General features: G+C 39.1%; 1 protein-coding gene across 4 annotated transcripts in view; it reads right to left on the reverse strand.

Annotated features, from left to right (window-relative positions):
• Positions 1-22,422, reverse strand: part of ryr3 (ryanodine receptor 3) — a 112,013-nt gene that overhangs the window by 43,515 nt on the left and 46,076 nt on the right. For all 4 annotated transcript variants that reach the window (XM_085383107.1, XM_085383106.1, XM_085383105.1 and 1 more), the window contains 23 exons: positions 21,246-21,379; positions 20,879-21,120; positions 18,708-18,900; positions 18,046-18,262; positions 17,433-17,537; positions 15,461-15,564; positions 14,861-14,944; positions 14,008-14,167; positions 13,749-13,893; positions 13,204-13,409; positions 12,701-12,875; positions 12,012-12,220; positions 11,672-11,835; positions 11,530-11,578; positions 11,257-11,417; positions 10,118-10,280; positions 9,022-9,108; positions 8,386-8,612; positions 7,124-7,336; positions 5,802-6,411; positions 5,189-5,389; positions 3,146-3,248; positions 2,048-2,182 (listed from right to left, as the gene is read on the reverse strand). In XM_085383107.1, the coding sequence (XP_085239233.1) occupies positions 2,048-2,182; positions 3,146-3,248; positions 5,189-5,389; positions 5,802-6,411; positions 7,124-7,336; positions 8,386-8,612; positions 9,022-9,108; positions 10,118-10,280; positions 11,257-11,417; positions 11,530-11,578; positions 11,672-11,835; positions 12,012-12,220; positions 12,701-12,875; positions 13,204-13,409; positions 13,749-13,893; positions 14,008-14,167; positions 14,861-14,944; positions 15,461-15,564; positions 17,433-17,537; positions 18,046-18,262; positions 18,708-18,900; positions 20,879-21,120; positions 21,246-21,379 (4,087 nt within the window). The remainder of the gene's footprint in view (positions 1-2,047; positions 2,183-3,145; positions 3,249-5,188; positions 5,390-5,801; positions 6,412-7,123; positions 7,337-8,385; positions 8,613-9,021; positions 9,109-10,117; positions 10,281-11,256; positions 11,418-11,529; positions 11,579-11,671; positions 11,836-12,011; positions 12,221-12,700; positions 12,876-13,203; positions 13,410-13,748; positions 13,894-14,007; positions 14,168-14,860; positions 14,945-15,460; positions 15,565-17,432; positions 17,538-18,045; positions 18,263-18,707; positions 18,901-20,878; positions 21,121-21,245; positions 21,380-22,422) is intronic.

Raw genomic sequence — 22,422 nt, forward strand, 5'->3', positions numbered from 1 at the left:
TTAAATCTTGGAAATAAGCTCCTTAGCTGTTGGCAAACTAAAAAAAACAAAAAGCCTTATGGATGATTCCAAGTTTTTATAACTTCTGAGTAATCTGACTAATTAAACAATGCTGTGAAATCAACAATAGGTGCTTCGATGCTTTTCATCAAAAGAATAAGGAAGCAAAAGTTTTAGAGACAAATTACTGGCTTTAAAGTTTTATAACAGTGAATGAGCGTTACCGTCAGTTAATGAAAGTAATCATCCCCATCCCAAAAGGACTGACTAGGCATTAATTATATATAATCTGACATATAAAGATCCGACAATAAAATTACACGTTGAAAAAATTAGCAGCTCTAACTTTGTCAGGCAAGAGAAGCAGCTTATTTCGCCCGTCCATCCTTTTGTCAGACTGTTTCATCAATTTATTTGATGAACAAAACAGACTCTGACAATGCTGCAACGCTGAGTCAAGTGAAAAAGCAGAATTCAACCCATATTTCACTCACAATAGAACACAGCAAACGTGGTAAAAGTTTAAAATGTGAAAATGTACACTTTGAAGAAAGAACTAAGGTTATTTTTTTAATATTTCATGGCAGCCAAACCTCTCCAAAAAGTTGAAACTGGGCCATGTTTACCACTGTCAGGTGACAGTCTGTTAATGTCTGGGAGCTGAGGAGACTAGTAATAATGTCCAATGGTCTGATAAGGGATTCTAGGGATTCTCTTAATTTTATGATGTGTCCAAAGTTTCAGCTGGTAAAAGATCTGGACTGCAGGTAGGCAAGTTCAGTATCTGGACTCTCCAACTATGAGAGCATACTGTTGTAATAGATAGAGTTTGCAGTTTAGCAGCATCTTCCTTAAATATGCAAGGACTTCTCTGAAAAAGATGGCATCTGGATGGGTGAATATGTCCCTCTAAAACCTGCATATATGTTTTAGCACTCATGGTGCCTTTCCAGATGTGCAAACTGCCAGTTCCAGAGGCAGTAATTCACCTCCATACAATCAGAGATGCAGTTTTCCACTTTTCTTTAGCACATTTTTAATGAGCTTTGGCCCAAAGATGGTGGTGTTTATGGATTAATTTTATGTGTGGATTCTTCTTTGCATTAACCTGCATTTGTGGAAGTGTATTCACAGACAAAGATTTCTCCATCCAATACTGACACCGTTAATTGTGGATTGGTGAAACTTTGTCTCTCTCAGACGTTACGTTTTTTTAATTATTTATTTTTTTATATCCAATCCTGTTACTGATCTATTGCATGTTAATGTAATTAGTTGCAAAATGTTCCTCCAACTGTTTTTTTTGTACCACTCACTTTTCCAGCTTTTTGTTCCTCTGTCCCAACGTTTGTCAGGCACATTACTACCAAACATTTCAACATAAGCTTATTTTTTTCATGATATAATAAAATGACTCAAATCAAATATTTAAACTATTTTCTATGTTCTATTGTGAATAAAATACAGTTCATGACATTTGCAAATCATCGCATGCCGTTTTTATTTAAACTTTACTTAGCATCGCAACATTTTTGGAATTGGGTTTGTAGACATGCTAAAGCAGATCCATCAGGATAATCTTGAATCAGAACATCCGTCCATTTATAATGCTTTTGAATAATGCAGGCTGGAGCAAGGTATTCAGAGAGTCTTGCAGGAACTGTCCATTAGTCTTATTCTATTATTTGAAACAGAACAAAAACATACTTTGAGCAAAGGGCAGCAAAAAAGAAAAAGCTTGAAGCAAAGAACTAGTGATTGGAAAGTGTTTTGTGGTCTGCAATATTTATTATGGATAAATCGGTACCGCTTTATGATTTTGAATGTCAATATAATATTTAATGCTAAACATAGTTATGTGGTATATGTTTAGAAACTGATAGCAACCACAATAAAGTCCTGCTTACGTGTTGCAGCACCAAGATAAACAATTGAAATAATAAACCTTAGCCTTGCACTGCCGTATGCATTGCTGAGTTATTGTTAAACTTCAGTACAGTTACTGGTCGCTAGCTTGTTTTCTTCTTTGGTGTTAAAGGCTACTTACTGGGGGCAGCCTGTTCAGTCTCTGTGGGTTCCTGCTCTGTCTTCTGTGGTGGGCCCTTGATTTTATACAGTAAAGCCAGAAGACGGCCTTTAATTGAAGTGTCCTGTTCTTCTTCTTCTTCCTCCACTGGAATTCCTGCCAGGAGAAATGGAGGCGCTCAGAGATTTATCCTGGTATACCGACTGCTTCCATGTGCATTGTGTAAAGGAAACAAAAACCCATTTTAACGATCATTCTCATAACATAAACATATTTATGTTGCCAGATAATATTAACTTAATTTGCAGAGCACTTTTTACAACACACAGTTACATAGTGCTTCACATTTTAATAAAAGAAGTGTTCCCAGCATGCAAGCAGACAATCATAGGATAGTATAGGTTCTTCTTACATTCATTCACACATACATTCATTCCATACAAGCAGTCGGTGCGAAGAAGATTGGGGAATATAATAACATACTGTATAAAATGATTTTTCCGCAGTCATTTAAAACAAACAAGTCCTGAAAGGCTGAGGATGGCTGTTCCAAAATTAGGTGCTACAAGCTCTGGATTTAAATTAAGAGTGTGAACCAACCAGAAGTCTCTGATCAGATGATCAGAGAGACAGGCTGCTGGAATAAGGTCTTTGCTGGTCTGTAACGTAAGAAGAACCCTGGCAACTTACAGCTCAGAACCTTTTTAAATATTAATTCAGAGTTTCACTTGAATCCAAACGAGTGAAGCTACAATGTGTATGTATCCTTTGTGTATTGTCATCACAAGAACTGCTCAGAGAATCTTATTAATATGAATTCTGAGCACCACAAAGAATAAAATCTCAAAGAAGTGGGGTGGAGGTGGGATGCAAAGTGGCTTGCAGATGTGCAGCAACTGTTGGCAGAGATTTTCTAGCAGAGTCCTCAACTTATTTTTGAGGACAGTGTTTTAGCTCGACTTCATGGCCTGTCTGAATAATGCTATGGTTAGTTTTGTGTGACAAGATGTCCTTATCAGAAGATCTACAGTGACACCTTTAGACATTTATGAACAGAAATGCATAACATCTTTATACAAGTTGTATCAACAACATTAACTGTCAGCAGTTGGACTTTACCACAATGCAGCTGCAGTTCTTCATGGAACGAGTTGAGCTCATCCTGGATCTCCACGGGACAGGGGCAGTCCTCACCTGCACTGAAATTCAACAGGATGTTTATCTGCAGAAAACAAAAGAGTGTTTACATTATAAGACCAGAAAGCACTTGAGAACAGCAACACGGAAAATAATTTTAGATAGGAAGTGAGATCAAAAGAAGGAAGGAGAGTGGTAAAGAATGAATAAAAGAAGGACTGCACAGTAGAGAGCAGTGGAAAGTCACAGAGGCAAGCACATTACCATTTTAGAGTCACAGCATAATTACTCATGTAGTCTCCTGCGGTAAGTGCTCACATGGGCTTGTCAGATAGTGGCCATCTGATGAACTCAGACAGAAATAGTCTGAGCATTTTTATATCACACCCAGTCAAATGTGAAACTAAAAACATTAAACAGGTATTTACATAATATAATGCAGAAAATACTTAATGTATCATGTAGAACCACAGATCTGCTGTGCTTGCTACAGGTCACAAGTTAACTATAAAACACTAAATATAAATGAGATGCATCCATCGCAGAGTCCAGGTTAGCCTATTCCCATGTCTATTTTAGGCAGAGCTTTTTAATAAACCACGGGAGGTTTCTTATTGTGGAGAATCTCGCTTACAGTATGCACCTGCTGCTGACCACCACAACTTAGTTTCAGGGATCAGAATATATCTTGGAAGTGCTTATCCTCAAGGTTTCACAGCTCAGAGGATGCACAATTAAATATTTCAAACATGAATGCTTTGCAGTCATGCAGCAACCTTGTCTAGTCACTACCAGGTTGTTTTCAACAATACTACAGGACAGGGCAAGCGATGTGAACACAGAACACATCAGAGACTTTATTCCTTATTTTCTTTCCTTATTTACTCAATGTTTCCTATTCTCTAGTCTGGCTCAGAGACATGCTACAGTTTACATAAAAATATACTATCTAGCAGAACACTGGATATTGGATTTTCACAGCAGCGTAACCTCGTTTTGTTTTCTTCTGGCTTCAACAGACAATGACCTCCAGATCGTACTGAAGAGATTTTCAGTGAAGTGGCAAGAATGGTTCTCTAAGGCCATGGTCCTCAGCCAGAAAAGGGTGCAGTCCCTCCTCTGGGTTGGAGATGAGTTTCTGCCCCAAGTGGTGGAGTTTAAATATCTTAGGGTCTTGTTTACAAGTGACGGGCGAATGATTGACTGAGATTGACAGATGGATCAATCCTGCAGTGATGTGGACTCTGCACTGATATCTTCTTGTGAAGAAAGAACCAATTGAAATAGTTTGGGCATCTGAACAGGATGCATCCAAGAGCTCTCCTAGTTGAAGTGTTGCAGGCAAGTCCCAACCAGAACATGCTTTAGAGATATCGGTTATATCTCTCAGCTGGCTTAGGAACACTTTTGGTGTCCCATTAGATGAACCGTATGTCTGTTTAAAGTGCTCCCCTGAATAGACTCTGCAACCCAGAAAAGCAGTGATGGATGGATGGATGGATGGCATTTTTACTTTGATAAACTTAAGATTTTGCAAACATTTTTCACAATGGTCTATAGAAAGGTTCATTAATCATGTGCCAGTTGTTTAAGTTCATCTTCTGCTTAAACATATTTGACTTATAAAAAATGAACCCACTGTAACATAAAGTGCTCCTGTGGGACTAATAATAATTTTACCCTGTAAGAGGCCAAAGGTTTAACTATCACTGCAGGGCCAATTCACTCCTAAGTTAATTTTAGCTGCACATATGGCCCAGTTTATCCTTCGGGAATTCCAGCAGAAAATAAAGTTAAGAAACTGAAAACTAAAAGGCAATTAGAGAACTGCAGCACCTTGTGTTCTAGTGTCTGCCTCTGACTCTGTTCTATTCAAGGTCATTGATTTTGTTTTTACCCCAAGGTCTAGGCGATCCGTCCAGGGTCTTATGACAGTATGCAAACGGAAACCACCTTGAACATAAATTACATCTCAGAGAGGATGGAAACACTTTCTCATACACTGGCCCCTCTGCGGTGTTGTACCTGCTCCTGCGGAGGTGAACGAAACTCTTTGGTCTTTTTGGCAGTGACAGCGGCAGACATGTTGAGAGCCAGCATTAGCTCATTGTAGCGGAACTTCTGATTGTACTGCAGCTTGGACACGAAGCTGTCGGAGAAGGAAACAATGGATTCGATGCGGTGCTTCAGCTCGCAGTCACAGAAGTAGTGGAGCAGCTCACACATCTGAAAAGGACAGAAATCTGTGAACAACTCAAAGGTTTTCTGTTTCTTTATGTCTCTATTGGTTTTGATTTTGTTTGTTTCACTGTATGAATGACATTTTTTTGATTTAACTTCATAGCTCCATCTCCATTATGCATGATTATTATTAGCAAGTTTTAGTCATTTATAGAACATTAGTATTCAGCCACTGCCTTACTTTCTACTCATGAATTCATCTCTCAGCAAGCGATAAATCATAAAAAAATCAAAACTGCTGACAAATGGGGAATTAGTGTACCTAATCTCATGAAGGCAAAATTAAATTTTAATTAAAACCTTGGCAGATAAATTGATGGAGTTAGTTTAATTCAGCTATTTCCTATCTTCAGTTTATCACTGAGCTTAATCATCTGTGCATGATTATTGTCATCACCTGGCGTTTGACAGACTCTGGCAGAGACTTCTCCAGCAGGCCTTTAACTTGCGGTTTGCTCTCCTTGGTCTCTTCCTCCCCTGCTTCTACAGCCTTCTCCTCATTCTTGCTCACCTCCTCCTTCTCCCCTGACACGGCCACCTCATCTTCCTTAACTTCCTCACCCTCTTTGGTCTCTCCGAACACATTGGGGTCGATCAGGAGGAGAATCAGCCTCACCTCATCACTGGTCAGGACTCCCATTATTAACAGCGTTCCAATCAGTTTCAAAATGGGAACAAACTGGTACTCAAGACTCCCGCCTACTGGGTCTCGGATGTGTGTCCCTCCACCTTGCACTGCCTCGGTTAGCATGCTGATGGCTTTTTCCTTTAGGATGCCCAATGGGATCTGGGGGCTGTAGAGGAACTGTTGGCGTTTGGTGTTGATGATTCCCACAGGGGAGAAATTGACCCGAGGTTTAAGGGAGGTGCTTAGGTCCACCCCAGGAAGTGAATGTCGCTTGGACTCATCTGGGAACAGCTTGATGGAGCGCGTTTCATCCGTCACAGGGATAATGAACTCGTTGTTCATCATTAGACGGGCTTCCTTTGCTGTCTCAAGATGAATGCTGACAATAAGTAGAATTAGTTCAATCATAGCATGAGTAAAGACACTGGCTATTACAAAAACACGCAGAAAAATGATTCATGATCTCTCCTAAGAACTATGAATTATGCTGTATTAGTATGGTTTCCACAAACCAACAGTACCCAATAACCACAATACATCTGTAAGAGATAGTAGTTGTGGTGATGAGTGCCTGACAAGCAAATAATGTGCTGATTGCTCAAACTCTGTTACTCATAATCAAATTTCTTAAACCAAACCCTCCCGTTACAAAGGCTTTAACAATCACTGCTTAAAAGTGAATTTTCAGCAATATAGAAGGTACACATGAGTTTGCTATTTGACATCATGTGAAGAAAAGACAGTTTAAACAACAACACTGAGATGTGAGGTGGAAAAACAAACACAGCAGAGGGATTATTAAGATTTATAGCACAAATTTGCTCAGTGATCTCACGTAATGCTGCATCAGTTTAACAGTTAATGTTGTTGCAGATGACACTGTCAAATCATAATTCTATCATGTATCATCATTAAATGATCCGATGAGTAAAAACACGGCAGCTTTCTTCTTGTTTTGATGCACGGCGGGTCATTGACTGAGGTCATTTTTTTCAGTAAGATAAATTAAAAATCAAAATTCACACCAGCTGAGCAATCCATAGCAACTTACATTTTAAGTATATAAAATATATCGAAACACACCAACACACCTGATAAGGACATTGTAGAAGCCCTCTCTCAGCATGCCAGAGAGGTACTGATTGTCGATTGTGTAGAGGAGCTGTGATTGGTCCAAATGGCTGCAGAGGGCGTGAGCTACACGAGTGTTTCCCAGTGCACAAAGGGCACAATACAGCTTTAGTGTGTGGTAGTGGAACTTCCTTAAGTCTTCGTGCTCAGATAACTCCATTATGTCCAAACACCTGCAAACAAAGACACCACAACAACAAAGTAAGCTCGAGTAAGTCATTTACTCTGCTGATCACAGCAGAAAGACTTTGCATTAACTTAATGAAAATCATCAATATTCTAATTAAAACTGTTTGTTTTATGTAAACAGCAAACAAATGTATTACTAAAGGCCTGTTTACTCATCATTAAAACTTATTTTCCAGTATGTATTCTGATATCAGAACACACAAATACACATGCTACGAAACAAGAGTTCATCTATGGGGCTGCAAAACACATTAATAATAATAATAATAATAATAATAATAAACACATTAGAAACCTCTTAGCATCTCAATCCATCACAGTCTGCAGTTAACATGAAAATTGTAGCACTGTGCATAGAATTGACTGAGATTACTTTATATGATGTCACATTATGTGTGGTTTGTAGTTTGTCGCCTTAATGTTATGTCCGCTTACAGGAGTCTTTCCGTGTTAAAATGCACATTTGAATTGTATGAAATAGGAACCATTAAAAATGGTCTAGTAACTTCAAAGTCCATGGTCCATGTCAATTATTTGGTCAGACACATGGATGCAGCAACAGCAATTAAAAGTGTGAACATTTGTGAAACATTAGTAGTGTAGCCCTAAATCTATCTAAAAATGGAATGACAGGCTTGATTAAGTGTATAGGCAAAAGGAGAATATTCATTGTGATTATGATTCATCTGGGCAAAACTTTAAAGTCTTTGTTAGCAGCTACCTTCAATTTAATTACAGTGACCCTCACCAGTGAGTACTCAGCCCAGGTAGTGCCAAGAAGTGTTTGTTCTGGAAGCAGCTAATCTGTCTTAAATGTGTTTCATCAGCCCAATTCACAGTAAAGAATGAATGACAAGTATCTATTGTTACTCAATCATTTGTCTATGGAAGCTAATTTAAGTGCTATAAATGTGAAAAGACACTGAACGCACTACATCCTCCCTAACAACTAAAGGAAACACAAAGTAACACGTTGTAAGTGAAACAGTCACTTGTCACTGTTTATACGGTTTATAGAGTATTATAATCACACCTGTTTTCTTCAGGTATGTGTACAGCCATCATCTGCATAGGCTCCAGACACTGGACCACCCAGCCATGTCTTTCACTAACACGAGCCGTCTCCACATTGAGAAAGGTATTGGGCATCCGGCTCCAAAGCACTGCCACAATTGTCTGCACATCCAATCGTGGCGGACACTGTGGCACCGGATTCCTGTGCTCGCTCTTGAATATGGCTGATGAGAGTGGCATGGCATCCTGGGATTACAATGAGGACAAGAAGGAAAAATCACATTAAGTAGAAAATTTGATTAAATGAAAACTATATTAATATCTGGTTATATCACATCCTTTCAGTCAATAGCGATGCAATCAGTTATTTTTATATACGTAGTGCTTTCTGTGACATCCTTTCTTCACTGTAAATATGTATATTGATTACTAATTTTCCAAACACACACAAAATTAATCAGTGCAAGAGCATCCTAAATGGGTCACCAAGTCAAAATATAGGCCAGCTGGGCAGTCCATGACTATGAATGAATGGCATTAAAAATTCAACACCTCTTAATTAGTGTGAGGAAGATAAAGTACATAGCTGTTTCATAACTTGATGAAAAGTGCTTAAAACTGTGTACAGTGTTGTTTGGTTAGGACAGAAACAAACCTTTATCTTAACAAATTCAAACTGGAAGAGGTTTGCACTGGTGGGGAGGACAAATACAGCAGGGAAGAGCTTGGTATTTGGTTCCACCTGAAAGTAAACAAAGCCATACTTATCCACATCAGCCTATCCCATGTTTACAGCAGCACCAAAATGAGACAAAAGTGCAGCAACACATGCAGAACAGAGCTCTTCCTTGAACTCAGCCCATGGTGGAATCTGAAAATTTATATATTTAATGCAACGAGCACTGTGCTTGCCTCGTGTTTGCTCTGGTGGCAAATTCAACTAATGTCAGAAGGCTTTTAACCCCTAAGCTTGTGGATTAGTTGAAGTTTGAAATCCAAGTTCAATGAGTATTAGCTGGTATATCGATGACAACCATCACAGACTTTACAAAGAAAGAGAACAAACAACCAAAGCTTTGATGCAATAACAGGACAAGAAGCTTTTCATCAGGTTAAAAGCCTCCTGGTTCCCTCAGAGGGCTTTCTCCTTCTTAAAAAGCCAATTCATGACTAAATAAAGCAGCGAGAAGAAAGGAGAGAAACAGGAGATTATGCAAGATAAAAAAAAGGAGAACACAGGCGGTAGAAGATTCTCAGTGCACCATTTCAGTGTCTAGTCAGGCATTCAATGTGATGCTTTAAAAACCAGAGATGAGGACAGCAAGCAAGGCATGGATTACTGAGCCGATGTCTGTCTTTGTATGACTAGTTCACAAAACAGATGAGAATTCAGCGGTTTAATTTCCCAACTCTATCTCTCTGCAGGTTTAATTTGCTGTGGCACAAATGAATTAATGACACCTGAAAGGATTAAAGGAGGGAAGATCGTTCTGAGAGTGTGTGGGCAGTACAAATATGTGATGAGTGAAATCGTTTGAGAGAGATATTCATTTAAGGCAGTGACTCAAACTGCTTAGAGTTTTTCTTTTTGCGTTCAGGATATTAAAAAAAACAAACAAACATGTGTGCCAAAGCAGGGGAAGAATACTAAACCACAAGAGAAAGTCGTAATAGCTTACGTCTATTGAAGTTTACGAGCCAAACCTTGTGCTTCACTCCTCTGCCAACTGATTTCTATTATACTTACTTACCTGATATGATGTGGGGAGCTCTTTGCCATTGGCATTGAAGGAGACAAGGCCAGTGGCCAGGTCAGCTAAACAGCCAATCTCCAGGTCGGAGCTAGAGCGGCTGGACGAAGACGGGGTAACTGCGTCTGCTACACACACCATGTAGCAGTTACTCCTCTGAACACTGCGGCAAAGCAACCACAACAAGAACTCAGCATCAATAAATACAAGTAAATGCAAATATGCAGAGGACAACATAGGCAACTTGGGGGGGTGGGGGGGTGTCAAATAGGAGGCACAATAAATTTTCATTTGGTCAACACTCATTGATCTTTTGCCTCATTCATATTTGTTACACACAGAGGCCATCTTCCCCATTTACCTCCCCGGATGCTAAATAAGGATGAAAACCAGCTATGAAAAGATGACTGAAATGTTTTTGTTTGGTCTGTCTAAAATAATTGTGAGCATGTTCGCCATACTGATCAACACATAGCGATTACACAGGTATTAGTGGTATAAACTTTGAAATGCATGCTTTTTTAAATTACGAACATACATTTGCAAGGATGGGTTATCCCCGGATGGCAGTCATTTAAAAAAAATGAATGGCCATATTATTTGCTTTGCTTTTAACTAGCTTTCAAGAGAGCTTGGTAAGCATGCTAAGGGATTTTTTGTTGTAATATTTTTTGATGTTTGTGCAGCTCAAATTGGATTCCTTCATATTTGGTCACAAATGCAGCTACATTTAGAATTACTAGTAAAAAGGTAATATTTCAATGCCTATAAGACATAACACACAAAAAATAATCTGATCCTTAGGATCCTTATCTAAAATTGTTTAAATACAACCTCACGTGAACAACAACAGTTAATGGCATATTAAACTGTATCATTATTTATTTCAAAAATACTAAGAAATAAGCCAAAATGTAGAAGCAGTGTGTGGAGCAGGTAGAAGCACATTTAGCAGCAATAACTATATTAAAACTACAGGAAAAATGCTGTCATGAGAAATCAAAAAAATTATTAAAGAAGGTATCACCACAGAATGCACTTCTGAAAGCACATGTCCCACTGGAATATTAAAGCCTCTTCAAATAAAAGGATCAAACATTTCATATGAACTCCAGATATTAAAAATGCAGGGAGCATACCTCTCATGGACCCTGCCCCTCTCATCTCCCAGCGTCACTGTGACCGTGCGCATTTTGCTGAGGCTGAAGTTCTTGCTATAATAATGATAGTCGGGTGTGACCCAGCCCACCCACACAGAAGCAGGGTCCTGTCCAGCAAACACTCGCACTGAGTAGTAATACTGCCAATTAAAAGAAAAAGGGCAAACAGTGCTATCGGTTAATCTGAATATACAGAGAGAAATACTATAGTTTTTTTTTAGTTTTTTTATTTGAGAATCTATGTGGATTTACAGTTGTGATGCTTCCAAAGTCAATACTTCCATCTTCTTTTGGAGGATGGCTGCAGAAACAAAAAACATGACAGTAGATTTAAGTTATCTTAAACACTATGGGCTTTATTTTTTAACTTTAAGTATAAATTGAGATGTCTGACCCGAGCTTCAGTGATTCATCCAGGAGCTTGTCTGCAGAATAAAACTCCACAGGCATGCTCAGTCTACAGTAGACCATGTCATTGTTGCTGTTTTGAGTGCCATACGTCTTGTGAGTGACCTTAAGGCAAGGAGGACTGTCGACTGTTCCGTCAATCCTCGTCACCTGAGGAGTTAATGAAACCCAAAGCGAGGGATCAATAATATCAATGTGCCCATTAACACCAGCTCTAGTGTTTATTATAAAAAGCTCTCTAGGATAATTTAAAAAAAGCAAATCTCAACTCTAGCAGCAAACTTAAAAGGCAATAAAAACACTAATGATATTGAGAATGTGTGTACCTCAATATCAGGGTGGTCCTCAGGTACATTGAAAAAAGTGGGCAGGCGCTTGCTGAACCACATGGTGACCTCTCTGTTCATGTTAACAGCAAAGGGTTCAAAACCCTCCTGTAGACCACACATGGTGTAGTACTTGAAAGTACTGGCGTCCTTGCCCAAGTTCATACGGCCGATCTGAGACATGCGGAGACTGCACACGGGGATGAAACCTGGTGTATTTAGAAAAATTTATTATTTTAACATGTGCATTTTATATTGTCGTTTTACAAATCAGAAACATGTTAAAAAAATATAAAAATTTAAAAAAAAGAACGCCAATGGTTTACATGCATGCACGCAACAGTGAGTCGGCTTTCTTGAATTCTGTACTTCTAAAAAAAAATTTAACTTCCTTTTTTCTTTATCCACCAAAACTCAAATGTCATATGTTTAAGAATCTATCACTTATGAAATCTAAAAACAAACTAACAACTTTACTTTATTCCTGTGTGACCATCTTCTTCCAAAGTCAATGGTTCATTTACAGAGTAATGAGCCAGTGTCACAAAGGACTTAATTAAAATGAAACACTCTTATCATTTTAAGCTTTTCTTAAAATCTTATGCAAACAAACCCAGTCAAACTCCCAGCGACACTTTGAAGGAAACAGGCAGAATAAATGAAGTTTGCTTGAAATACAAAGCCCTCACCATCCTCTGTCTCAAAGTCAGTGAAGCAAAGCTCGGATCCTTTACTGGTGATCAGGAGTTCTCCGTTGAGGGTGAAAATCATGGATTTGTCCTCCATGTTGATCATGCAACCAACCACGTCGCCCTTTTTCCAAGGCTGTCCAAAGTAGCGGCTGCCTGCATGCATACGCCGTCCCTTGAAAAAAAAAACATAACAAGAATCACATGTTTTTGTCTTTGCTAATAAATGGAACAACAATGTTGCTTCGGTTTCTGTGACTGTGACTGTAGGTATTGTTAAAATGTAAAAGATATAATATACGGTGAAATCCTGAATTTAGAAAGTTTATGGCTGAACTACATATATTTTGTTACTCTTATAACCATTCCGTAGTCTCATTTTTATATTCTAATTAGTGTAGCAATGTCCATGACGATACATCTAAAGTATCTAGATCTTTCAAAAAGTTGCCTTCAGACAACTTCCCATGACTAGTTTAAAAGAAAGGATACATGCAGTTTACCCGATATCCATCAAAGACGAAGGCTTGGTCATCTACTCCGAGCTCCACATCAGGTCTGCAGCCTGGTCTGGCCCAGCCAACCCTCATGTCTCCTCCACTCAGAGCCTCAAACTCAAAGTACCACTTCCCCGTCTTCACCGCGTAGGTCTGCTCCACACGGAAGAAGCGTATCGTCTCGATGCTCTGATCATCAAGCATGTGCACAACTTTAGGCAAAGATACGAAAACCAGAGGATTTAACACCATGGATACACGTGCTCGTATTTTCAGTACTACTATTAGACTTTACAATCAATCCATAGCTATAATGAGGATTCGTCAGTGCCGGCTTTCAGATTGAAGAAATGTGTAAAAATATTGCATGCATAACTATGAGTTGTACCACATATATTTGTAGTATATTAGCAAAATCTGTGTGCTTCTAAACGTTTACAAAACCTTAGGTGAAAGCAGTGCTGTTGCTGTAGCCTTTGAACATACAGTAGATGGTCCTGTATCAGTTTTAAGAGCTTTAAATGACTGCGGTGTCAGCGCCAGGGTCTCACCCTCTTGATCTGGGGGGTCGATCTCATATCCATATCCAACCATAGTCCTGATAGCTTCTCTCAGACTGTCCCTGTTAGATTTTTTGGTGCGTTCATCCAGTAAAGCATATGGCACCAGGCGAGGATTACGCCTGCTCTTCAAATCCTACCACAAACAGTGACAAGAAACTGTACTAGTGGACTAAAGTCATTTAAAATTAACGGTAAAAATAATACATGAGTTTCATTTTCTCCACTTCAAATGCTGCATGAACTTTACCTGCTGGATGCCATAGGTCCATCCTTGTTTAATTCTATCTTTGGCCCACACATTGTGCGCATTTTCGGCCAGTTTATCAACTAGAACCTCTTGACCAGCATTCAGTCTCACATCAGAGAGTTCCAGTGGCACAGGCTTATATCCATTGGACATCATGTAGCTACAAATGATATTGATAAGATAAGATACGGGTATCTTACAACCCAAATTTTCTCAAAAAGTTGGGACTCTCTATAAAATGTAAATTAAACAAAGTGCAATGATTTGCTGATATATATACATTTTTTAAAAACATATTTTAATCGCAACGGAGCACAGAAAACATTAAATTTAACTGAGAAAATCTAAGATTTTAAGAAATTATTAGTTTGTTTTAAATTTAATGACAGCAACACATCCCCAAAAAGCTGGGATAGGGTCAGAATCATCCTTTCTTCTTTTAACGAGAGTCTGAGGAGACTGCTGTACCTCTGAGAGGAATGTAGTTTCATTCTTGTCTGATATAAGATTCTAGCTGCTCAACAGTCCCGCGGATTCTGTCATGGTTTTTTCACATAATGATGCTTTCAGCTGGTGAAATGCATGTCTTGCTGAAACATGGAAAGGCTTCCCTGAAAAACCCCAAACTAAAACAATTTGTTTTCCTTGCTGTAAGTAAATTATGGATTTTCAGATCATTGCATTTTGTTTTTATTTACATTTTACACAGCATCCTAAATTTTTTAGAACTGGGTTTGTGCCTAAAAAAGGACACTGATTATATAAATGCCTCTAAAATTCAGCATTTTTTTGTTGTATCCGATAAAAAGACACATAGCGCTATAATATAACTTAAATTTATAGGAAGTCTTACTTTTTGGGTAATTTGATTTTCTTCAGATCCTCTTCAGCGTGAATATTAACCTGGGCAACATGGCATCCCAGGGCTAAAAGGGTCCTGAGGATAAAAGGAAATGTGAATAGGAAGAGCGAGAAAGTCTATAACCAGCATCGATATTCAAGCTTCATTACATTATGTTAGATGAAAATGATTCTTCTGAGTGAGTTCTAAATTTTTAACACTGTTCATTAGACACTGATAAATCTCCTCCGATCAATATAATAACACAGAACAGCACTCAGGTTGGGCTGCGTGGAAAAAAGGCCATTTGGGTCTCAAACTAGATGTAATTGACAAACTGCATACCCAGTTAAACTTTCCTCTAAGAGGAGGATGTTTTATTGAGCCGAGCCAAATGTTTTTACAGTGAGATGACTCAGTAGTTGGCTCAAATAAGCTTTGGATCCAATATTTGTTAAAAAAATCAATAATGGAATTCACTCAGGAGATGCAAGTCATTACAAGCACCGCTTTAATCTTAGCCTTAATCTGCTTTTGCTCAGCATTCAGGAGGGAGCTTCAGAAAGAAATGAATAGGTAACTGGATTATCCAGAGGACAGCCCAGGCCTTACTTTAGGGTTTCACTGGACATCTGCAAGTTGTAGTTCCTTTCAGTTTCAGGCAGCTTGGCGAAATCCACAAGGCAAGGGTGCTGCCTCTTGTTGTCATCACGAACCTGAAAAAAAAAATGAAAAAGGTAGCAGTCAGGTGTTACTACTGCATGTGTCATCTCACCAAACCCACTGTTTGCTCTATGAACCTTCTTGTCTTATAGATTTATAAGCAAAAATGGCTCAGAATTCAGAAAATAAAAAGTAGACCGCAGCTGAATTTATCTGCAGTTGTTGCTCAGAGATGCAAATTTTGTTTGTTTTTCTCTGCCTAATTCAGGCCTCAGGTGTTGATTTTTTTCTTTCCTTTTTTAAATAAAGTGAGATAAGCCCAGTTCAGAGAATAGACTCGCAGTAGCTCGGCTATCTGTGAGAGTGGATGGGAGGAAATTTACAGCTGCACTCAGACTCTCAATAAGACGCTGCCAGTGACTCCTCCTGATAATGCACTCTGCTGCTGACAGCAGTTAAATAGAAATGAAGTGCACACGGGGTATGAAAAAAAACACAGTAAACCAATACACAAAGATACAAAGCAATGATGCTGCATTCAACTTTATTATTACTGAATCTTCTGTTTGTCCAGAGAGTCTCGGGTTGTGTGCAATGTCACTCTGAGCTCCCTGAGCTTGTTACAGCAAAATGAAAACATTAAGCAGCTGCTTGGACCTAAAGATTGTCCCTAAAACTATAGGACCTCGGCTAACCCCAAATGAAGCTTTCTCCCAGTCTTAATTAATCTGAATGTCATACTCTTGGAAGGTGAGACGCTCATTAAGTTTGTTAAATGGCCGCTGTTGCGATGACAGTCTCGGTGGGAAATGATTCTGTGATAACCACACTACAGTACAAAAGAGGCAGCATGTGTGATCAGACTTCTAACAAGCTGTTCCACAGTAAACAGGAGTGACTGACAGGAAAATGATGAGAGAATGATAGAGGAAAGCAGTGCAGACAGGAATGATTAAAATGTCTTTAGATACAGAGGACTTCAACTATAGTTACACTGAGCAATTTAGAGATTGACAAACAAGCTCAGTAACATAAAATTAGATACTCTGCATGAGTTGATTTGGCACCGTGTCAAATAAAGGATTTTTTTTATTGCTTGTTGGAGTTTTTCTAACATTGATGAACTTTATTACAGATTTGCTTTTTTGAGGTTAAGCTTGAATCTTGCATCGCTCTATTTTAAGTTTTTGTTGTTTGCTTTTTGTTAAGTTTTGGATAAAACATGTTATTTATTTTCAACCTTTCATTTAAAGCAGTGAATAAATTTTGCTCCCAGTTTAATCAATTAATGGCACATTTAATTAATTATTTAATGATGTATTTCATAATTCTGGCACTTATGGCCCTCCACAGTTTTCATTATTCACAAGCGTATTATGTGTAATACTTTCTTGGGAGAGATCAAGTGTTGCCATACAGCTGAAACCCTCCTCCTTTCTATGAAAATAAGCACCTCTATGTTACAGGCAAATTAGAGAAATTTGAATGCAATGCAAATATTGCATGGATCCAATCCACTTTATCTATGTTCTTATGTCTTACAAACACTCATACTTTCTGAAGCAGTGAGATCTTCAGACGCCATTGCTGACATATTGCTGCCTATAAAGGAACAAGCCCTGAAACGTTCATAAAAAGAAAGTTTTTTGGATTTCTCGACACACTCTGAAGCTCGACACATTACGTCCCATCACTAGTGAGTAAGGTTTACTCAGTTGTAAGCTTAACAATTTTTCGTGAGTGTCATTTTCTCCCTCTAGCTATATATATGTTAACAGGCCATTATACCTGCAGTCAGGGACTGAAATCTTCAAATTAATGAGCCATTAACGAGCATTTCAATTTTGACCACTTGAGTTGACCTTTATCAGTGTTTCCAGACATACCAGATAAATATATTCCAGATGAATCACAGGTTTACCTTGCCATAAGTCCAGCCCAGTTCAATCTTGTTCATCCCCCACAGTTCGTGAATGTTTTCTGCCAGCTTGTCCCGGATGTTCTCCAAGTGAGGGGGAAGAACAATCTGCAGAGAGAAGGGGAACAGATGGTACAGTTGGATTCAAAAAGATGCTGGACAAAAAAAAAAAAAAAAAAAAAAAAAAAGGCTGACGAATGAAAACCGTTCTTCCTCATGTCTATGCAATTGTTAGATCCCTAGGGGTTATGCCAAGTTTCCTACCCTTTTGTTACACTGAGGTAGAAAGTCAGCACCTATTTTCCATTTGTACTTCAGAGCCACTTCTGCAGCACTGAATGTTAAATTACAGGTGCGTAACACAAAATGAATTCCCTGAAACCGCTGCAGGCCTAGTAGACAGCTTTGTCTTCTTTTTAAACAGCACTCAAACAAGAAGGAGCAGACGAGAAACAGCAGCAATCATGTACCCATCATGGACATTTTATAGCACACTTTTTAGAACCAGAGCAAACCAACCAAAAGAACTAGAATATAATTTTACTGTATATTCAACACAAGCGTTCACACCGCTGCTTTTAATTTCCTTGGGTGTAACATCACTTTAACATCTCACCTGACTGGTGTCAACAGGGGTGGGAATAAAGGAGGCCTGAGAGAGGAACTGGGTGGTTCCCAGCAGATCACGGACCCCATCGTGGTCCCTCTTGTACTCCTTCACAGGCTCTACATGCATCTTCTCTTTGGGCAACAGTGCTTCATAACACGGAGAGTAACCGGCAGGTGGCAAGAACTTGAAATCTCCATGGCGACCGCCCAGCAGGAACCGGACCCTGTGATGATGACAGTAAAAGGCAGTAAATAACTTCAGCTAACATCCGTCTACATCTCTGGCATTACATAATATCAGGCTTGCAGTAGAGACTTAAATGTTCTTCTTTGGTTATTTTTATTTTTTTATTTCATTGTTTGCTGGTATGCTGTTGGGATAAAATGTAAGATAAAGCATAACACATCACATAAATTCAAACCAAATATAACTTCATTTGATAGGAAAACATTTTAAGAAATGGTTTCAGGTTTATTTTTCCCCTTTTGGTATGACCTGTTCTGTCTCATTAAGATAAAAATTAAGATACCAGGAAGCTGCAGCACAGTAACAAAATTACTTTATTTTGGTGCTATGCCATTGGTTTTTGTGTGAACCTACAAAAGTTCATAAGGTGCAAATTCATCAAGAGCCTCAGCAAAAACACAATTATAAATGCAGAGCCTTACTTTACACCTGCAGAGAAACTGACTACAGGGAAGAAGAACCGGTCTGTGTTGAAGTCCTCGAACATGCCCTGGACAGGCTGCCCGTTGATCCTGAAGGACATACTGGGAGCTCCCAAATCCAGACAGCAGCTGACCACATCGTCTGAGTTCAGCAGGTGCTGGTTAATGGAGGCCACGGCCCTTGGGATTCGGCCTAGACAACAGTGTGCAGAGACAGATAGGGAGGATGGATGGCTGTTACAGCTGCAAAGTCATTGCAAATGTAGGGCAGGATGATGGGCAAGGAGAAGAGAAGTGAGCAGAGAGGTTGGGAGTTGGGTGGTGAGTGCTTTAACAAGAATGTCATGAAATGGATGAGGGGAGGTGATGGGTCTTTTAGCAGATTTAGAAGGGAATTGAGGTGAAATAGTTTTTATGCTGTTAGGCTGAGATTGGAAAAGAGAGGGACTAAGAGACTTATACCCCTGAAGCACCAAGAGGACAAAGATATGGACTCAAACTACTGACTGGTTCCTTCTTCTTATGCAGAAAGAAAAAAAAAAAACTGCAATCAGCTGGCGCTTTCCGTTTGAATGCAAACTGAATATGTACGGCATGCATATCAAAATCATTCGAGACGTTGCAAGGCTTTTCAGAAGATGTAAAAGAGAAGTCTAACAGGTAAAGGTTGGAAAGTGGAATTTTATATCAGTGTCCCAAAGATGAAAAAGCAAAGTAAAGAGGGAACAGCAGGCTCCTGCATTATTCACAAAAGGTTCTGTCAGGGCAAAGTCCTTCAATAACCCTTTTTTAATTCCACAAACTTGGAGTTACCTAACTGCAGTAGTGCAGAGTAGCATGGAACAAATTTAAAAGTTTATATTATATAAAGACGAGATAACAGAGCAAGTTAAAAGCTAGACTGTGCTTTTTCCAGCTTTCCAGGGCCATCAAATTTGCCTTTTTGCAGTAAGACTGTCTTTGACTGCGCATGGTTCCTAGTAATTACACGACACATGGACAGAATAAGGCCAATGGGCCAGAACCAGACCGCTAATCATCTCAGTCCGAACCACAAGATCTTAAAAGAAAAATGAAATAAACAAAATAACATGATTCAGACAAAGATCTCTGAAGTTTCTCAATGTGGTTGACTTCACTGAGTCTGTAGCATTACTTCATTGAATTCTAGTGCTGTTAGTTTCATTAGTGACTCTAGTGACAGGGAGTAGTGCAGGGGTAGGCAACTCCAGACCTCGAGTGCCGGTAATGAACTAATCATCTGATTCAGGTGTGTTGACCCAGAGTCATATCTAAAACTAGCAGGACACTGGCCCTCGAAGCCTGGAGTTGCCCACCCTGGTGTAGTGCCTACCAAAAAAACTGCTTAAATGTAGACTCATTAAAATGTTAATTTAAGTGGTTTTTTTTTTTTATGTTTTCATGTAATACTTTCATTGTTGGAGGCAAGCTGTAAAAACATTACCTTGTAATTACTGTATCATTTCCTCTTAGTTTGATGTTTAGGGGAAAGGGGTTGGGGGAAAATATGTTGGGTAAATATAGAGTTTACAAGTTATAAACTCTGTATTCAACACACCTTGTTTTGAACTGAGGACACAAGAGTCAGTCATGTGATATCTCTTTTATGGCATGTGTGATGTCTGAAAGAAGACACTGCCTAGCAGTTTCCAGGAAAAGAATAGAACCAGACAATGGAAACCCAATCAGTGATAATGGCTATCTGGTTACTCAATTTCACAGTTCCACAGACCTACACAACAACATCATTCTTGTTTTGTATTTATAGTTAACCACTGCACAGATTCAGCCTCTCTTCAGCTTCAGTATGATAGCTTTTCTGTCAGGAGGTCATCAGTTATCCAAGATGCACTGTTGGTTTTTGTCCATTATGACACACTACGTGAGATAAAAACCTTTTTTGTGCATACTGCCTATTTTCATTCTCAAACTGATGTGATACCTTGACTCACTATGAATCATCCAGATCAGTGCATAAACTGTTTGTTGTCAGGTAGATTAAACGTAGGATAAAAACAGCATTGAACCTTAAGATTGTATGCATCTAGACTAAATATACATTATCTCTATATTTTCTTACATACATGGGTTTTGAATTTCAACCACATATGAGATCTACCAGCAGTGAAATATTAAATTAAGATGCTCACCTGACCAGAGATGCAGTCCATCAAAGCTGTAAGAGTACAGGTCATCTCCAACACCATTGCCTCCCCACCCTTCTCCTCCACCAGGGTATGGAGCATATCCTTTAGTGTTGGCCCAGCCTACCCTCAGGTGGGTCGGCTCATTGGTTACAAAGTGGTCCACTTGGTCAATGACCAGCTCATAATACCACTTCTTATACTGAGCTGAACCTTCAGCTATGCCCAGGAAGATATTTGGTCTCATACTGGAAATGAAAACAGGGAAAGTCAACACTGGATTGAAATCGTCACTCCAAATTTCCACTCTTTAATCAGCTGTGTATACTGGGGCTACTGGATCCAGCAGCGGTGCAATACTTTAATTCTCTACCTCTGAACATCATTGACCAATCGAGTCTGAAGCAGCAGGTCCCTATTGGGAAGGAGGTTGTCACAGATCAGATTCTGATTGGTTCTCACTGCCACTCCATTGCATACACAGAGGGAACAAAGGACATCCAGGATCTGACAGAGAAAAAGACACTTGTGTCAGACACTTTTTCCTTTTTGTGTGAAAATATGTCACACATCCACAATGTGTCAGCGTTTCACATGCTCCGAGAGGAAATGATTAGTTATTCAGACAGATTCTCTTCAAGCTGTGACGCTTGGAGCACATTCACAGTGCGCAAGAGGGCCTTCAAGCAGAACTATCGTCCTCCACCTGCCATTCATGATCAGCAACTGCTGTTTACAAGAAAGCTCTTTGATGTCTTCTAACAAGTGACAGTGTAAATATTAGGAAACTGACATTTAAACACTGTATACACATCACTCGGCTGGAACAAATGAAACCATGATAAAGATTTTAGTACAGTTTTTAAAACCCAGTTTGACAGCTTAATTTTTTTTAACAGTTGTTCAGGCTTTATAATCCAATTAAATGTCTTTAGTGTTTAGTGTTTGTGTTTAAAAAAAAAACAGAGCAACTGGCACCAAAGTTGATCCCAATTTGGACTAGACCACAACGAGGAAAGATGTCTCCCACCTCTGCCCGCAAAGGACCAACCAACAGCCAAAATGTGACAACGACTGAGCCAGTTGTGTTTTTGCACTGACACAGTGGAGTATTTTTCTTAGCCAAGTGTTTTCATGATGCAAATTCGAACAGCATTTGTTGATTGCTCTGAGAAAAACCAGAGACAATGATTGTGTTGGCACTTCCGGATTGACCCATTAAAGAAGCAGTAGCTGTAGAAATATAAACTTATCATGTAAAAACCTTATATAGGGGAAATCAAACCACACTTCTGCATTTTTAGTGGTGATTGATGATTCTATGTATGCATTGGCAATCCTAACTCAACTCTGACTTCAAGAAATCCTCTGCCAAGGCATAAAACCAAAGCAGTCTGTCTGTCTACCAGCAAGAGCATTGTGAAAACTGCCAAGGTGAATTGTCTATACTTCACGAGGAGCATGGACAAAGGAAGAACCTGTGAAATGTTTGGTGTGAAGCCAGGTTGTTTTCTCTAAAATTAGAAGATATGGCACTAGACTGGCATTGG

The sequence above is a fragment of the Rhamphochromis longiceps genome, linkage group LG15, assembly GCF_057381845.1.
Source record: "Rhamphochromis longiceps isolate RC_006_pf linkage group LG15, R_longiceps_female_GT1.1, whole genome shotgun sequence".
NCBI classification, from domain to species: Eukaryota; Metazoa; Chordata; class Actinopteri; order Cichliformes; family Cichlidae; genus Rhamphochromis; species Rhamphochromis longiceps.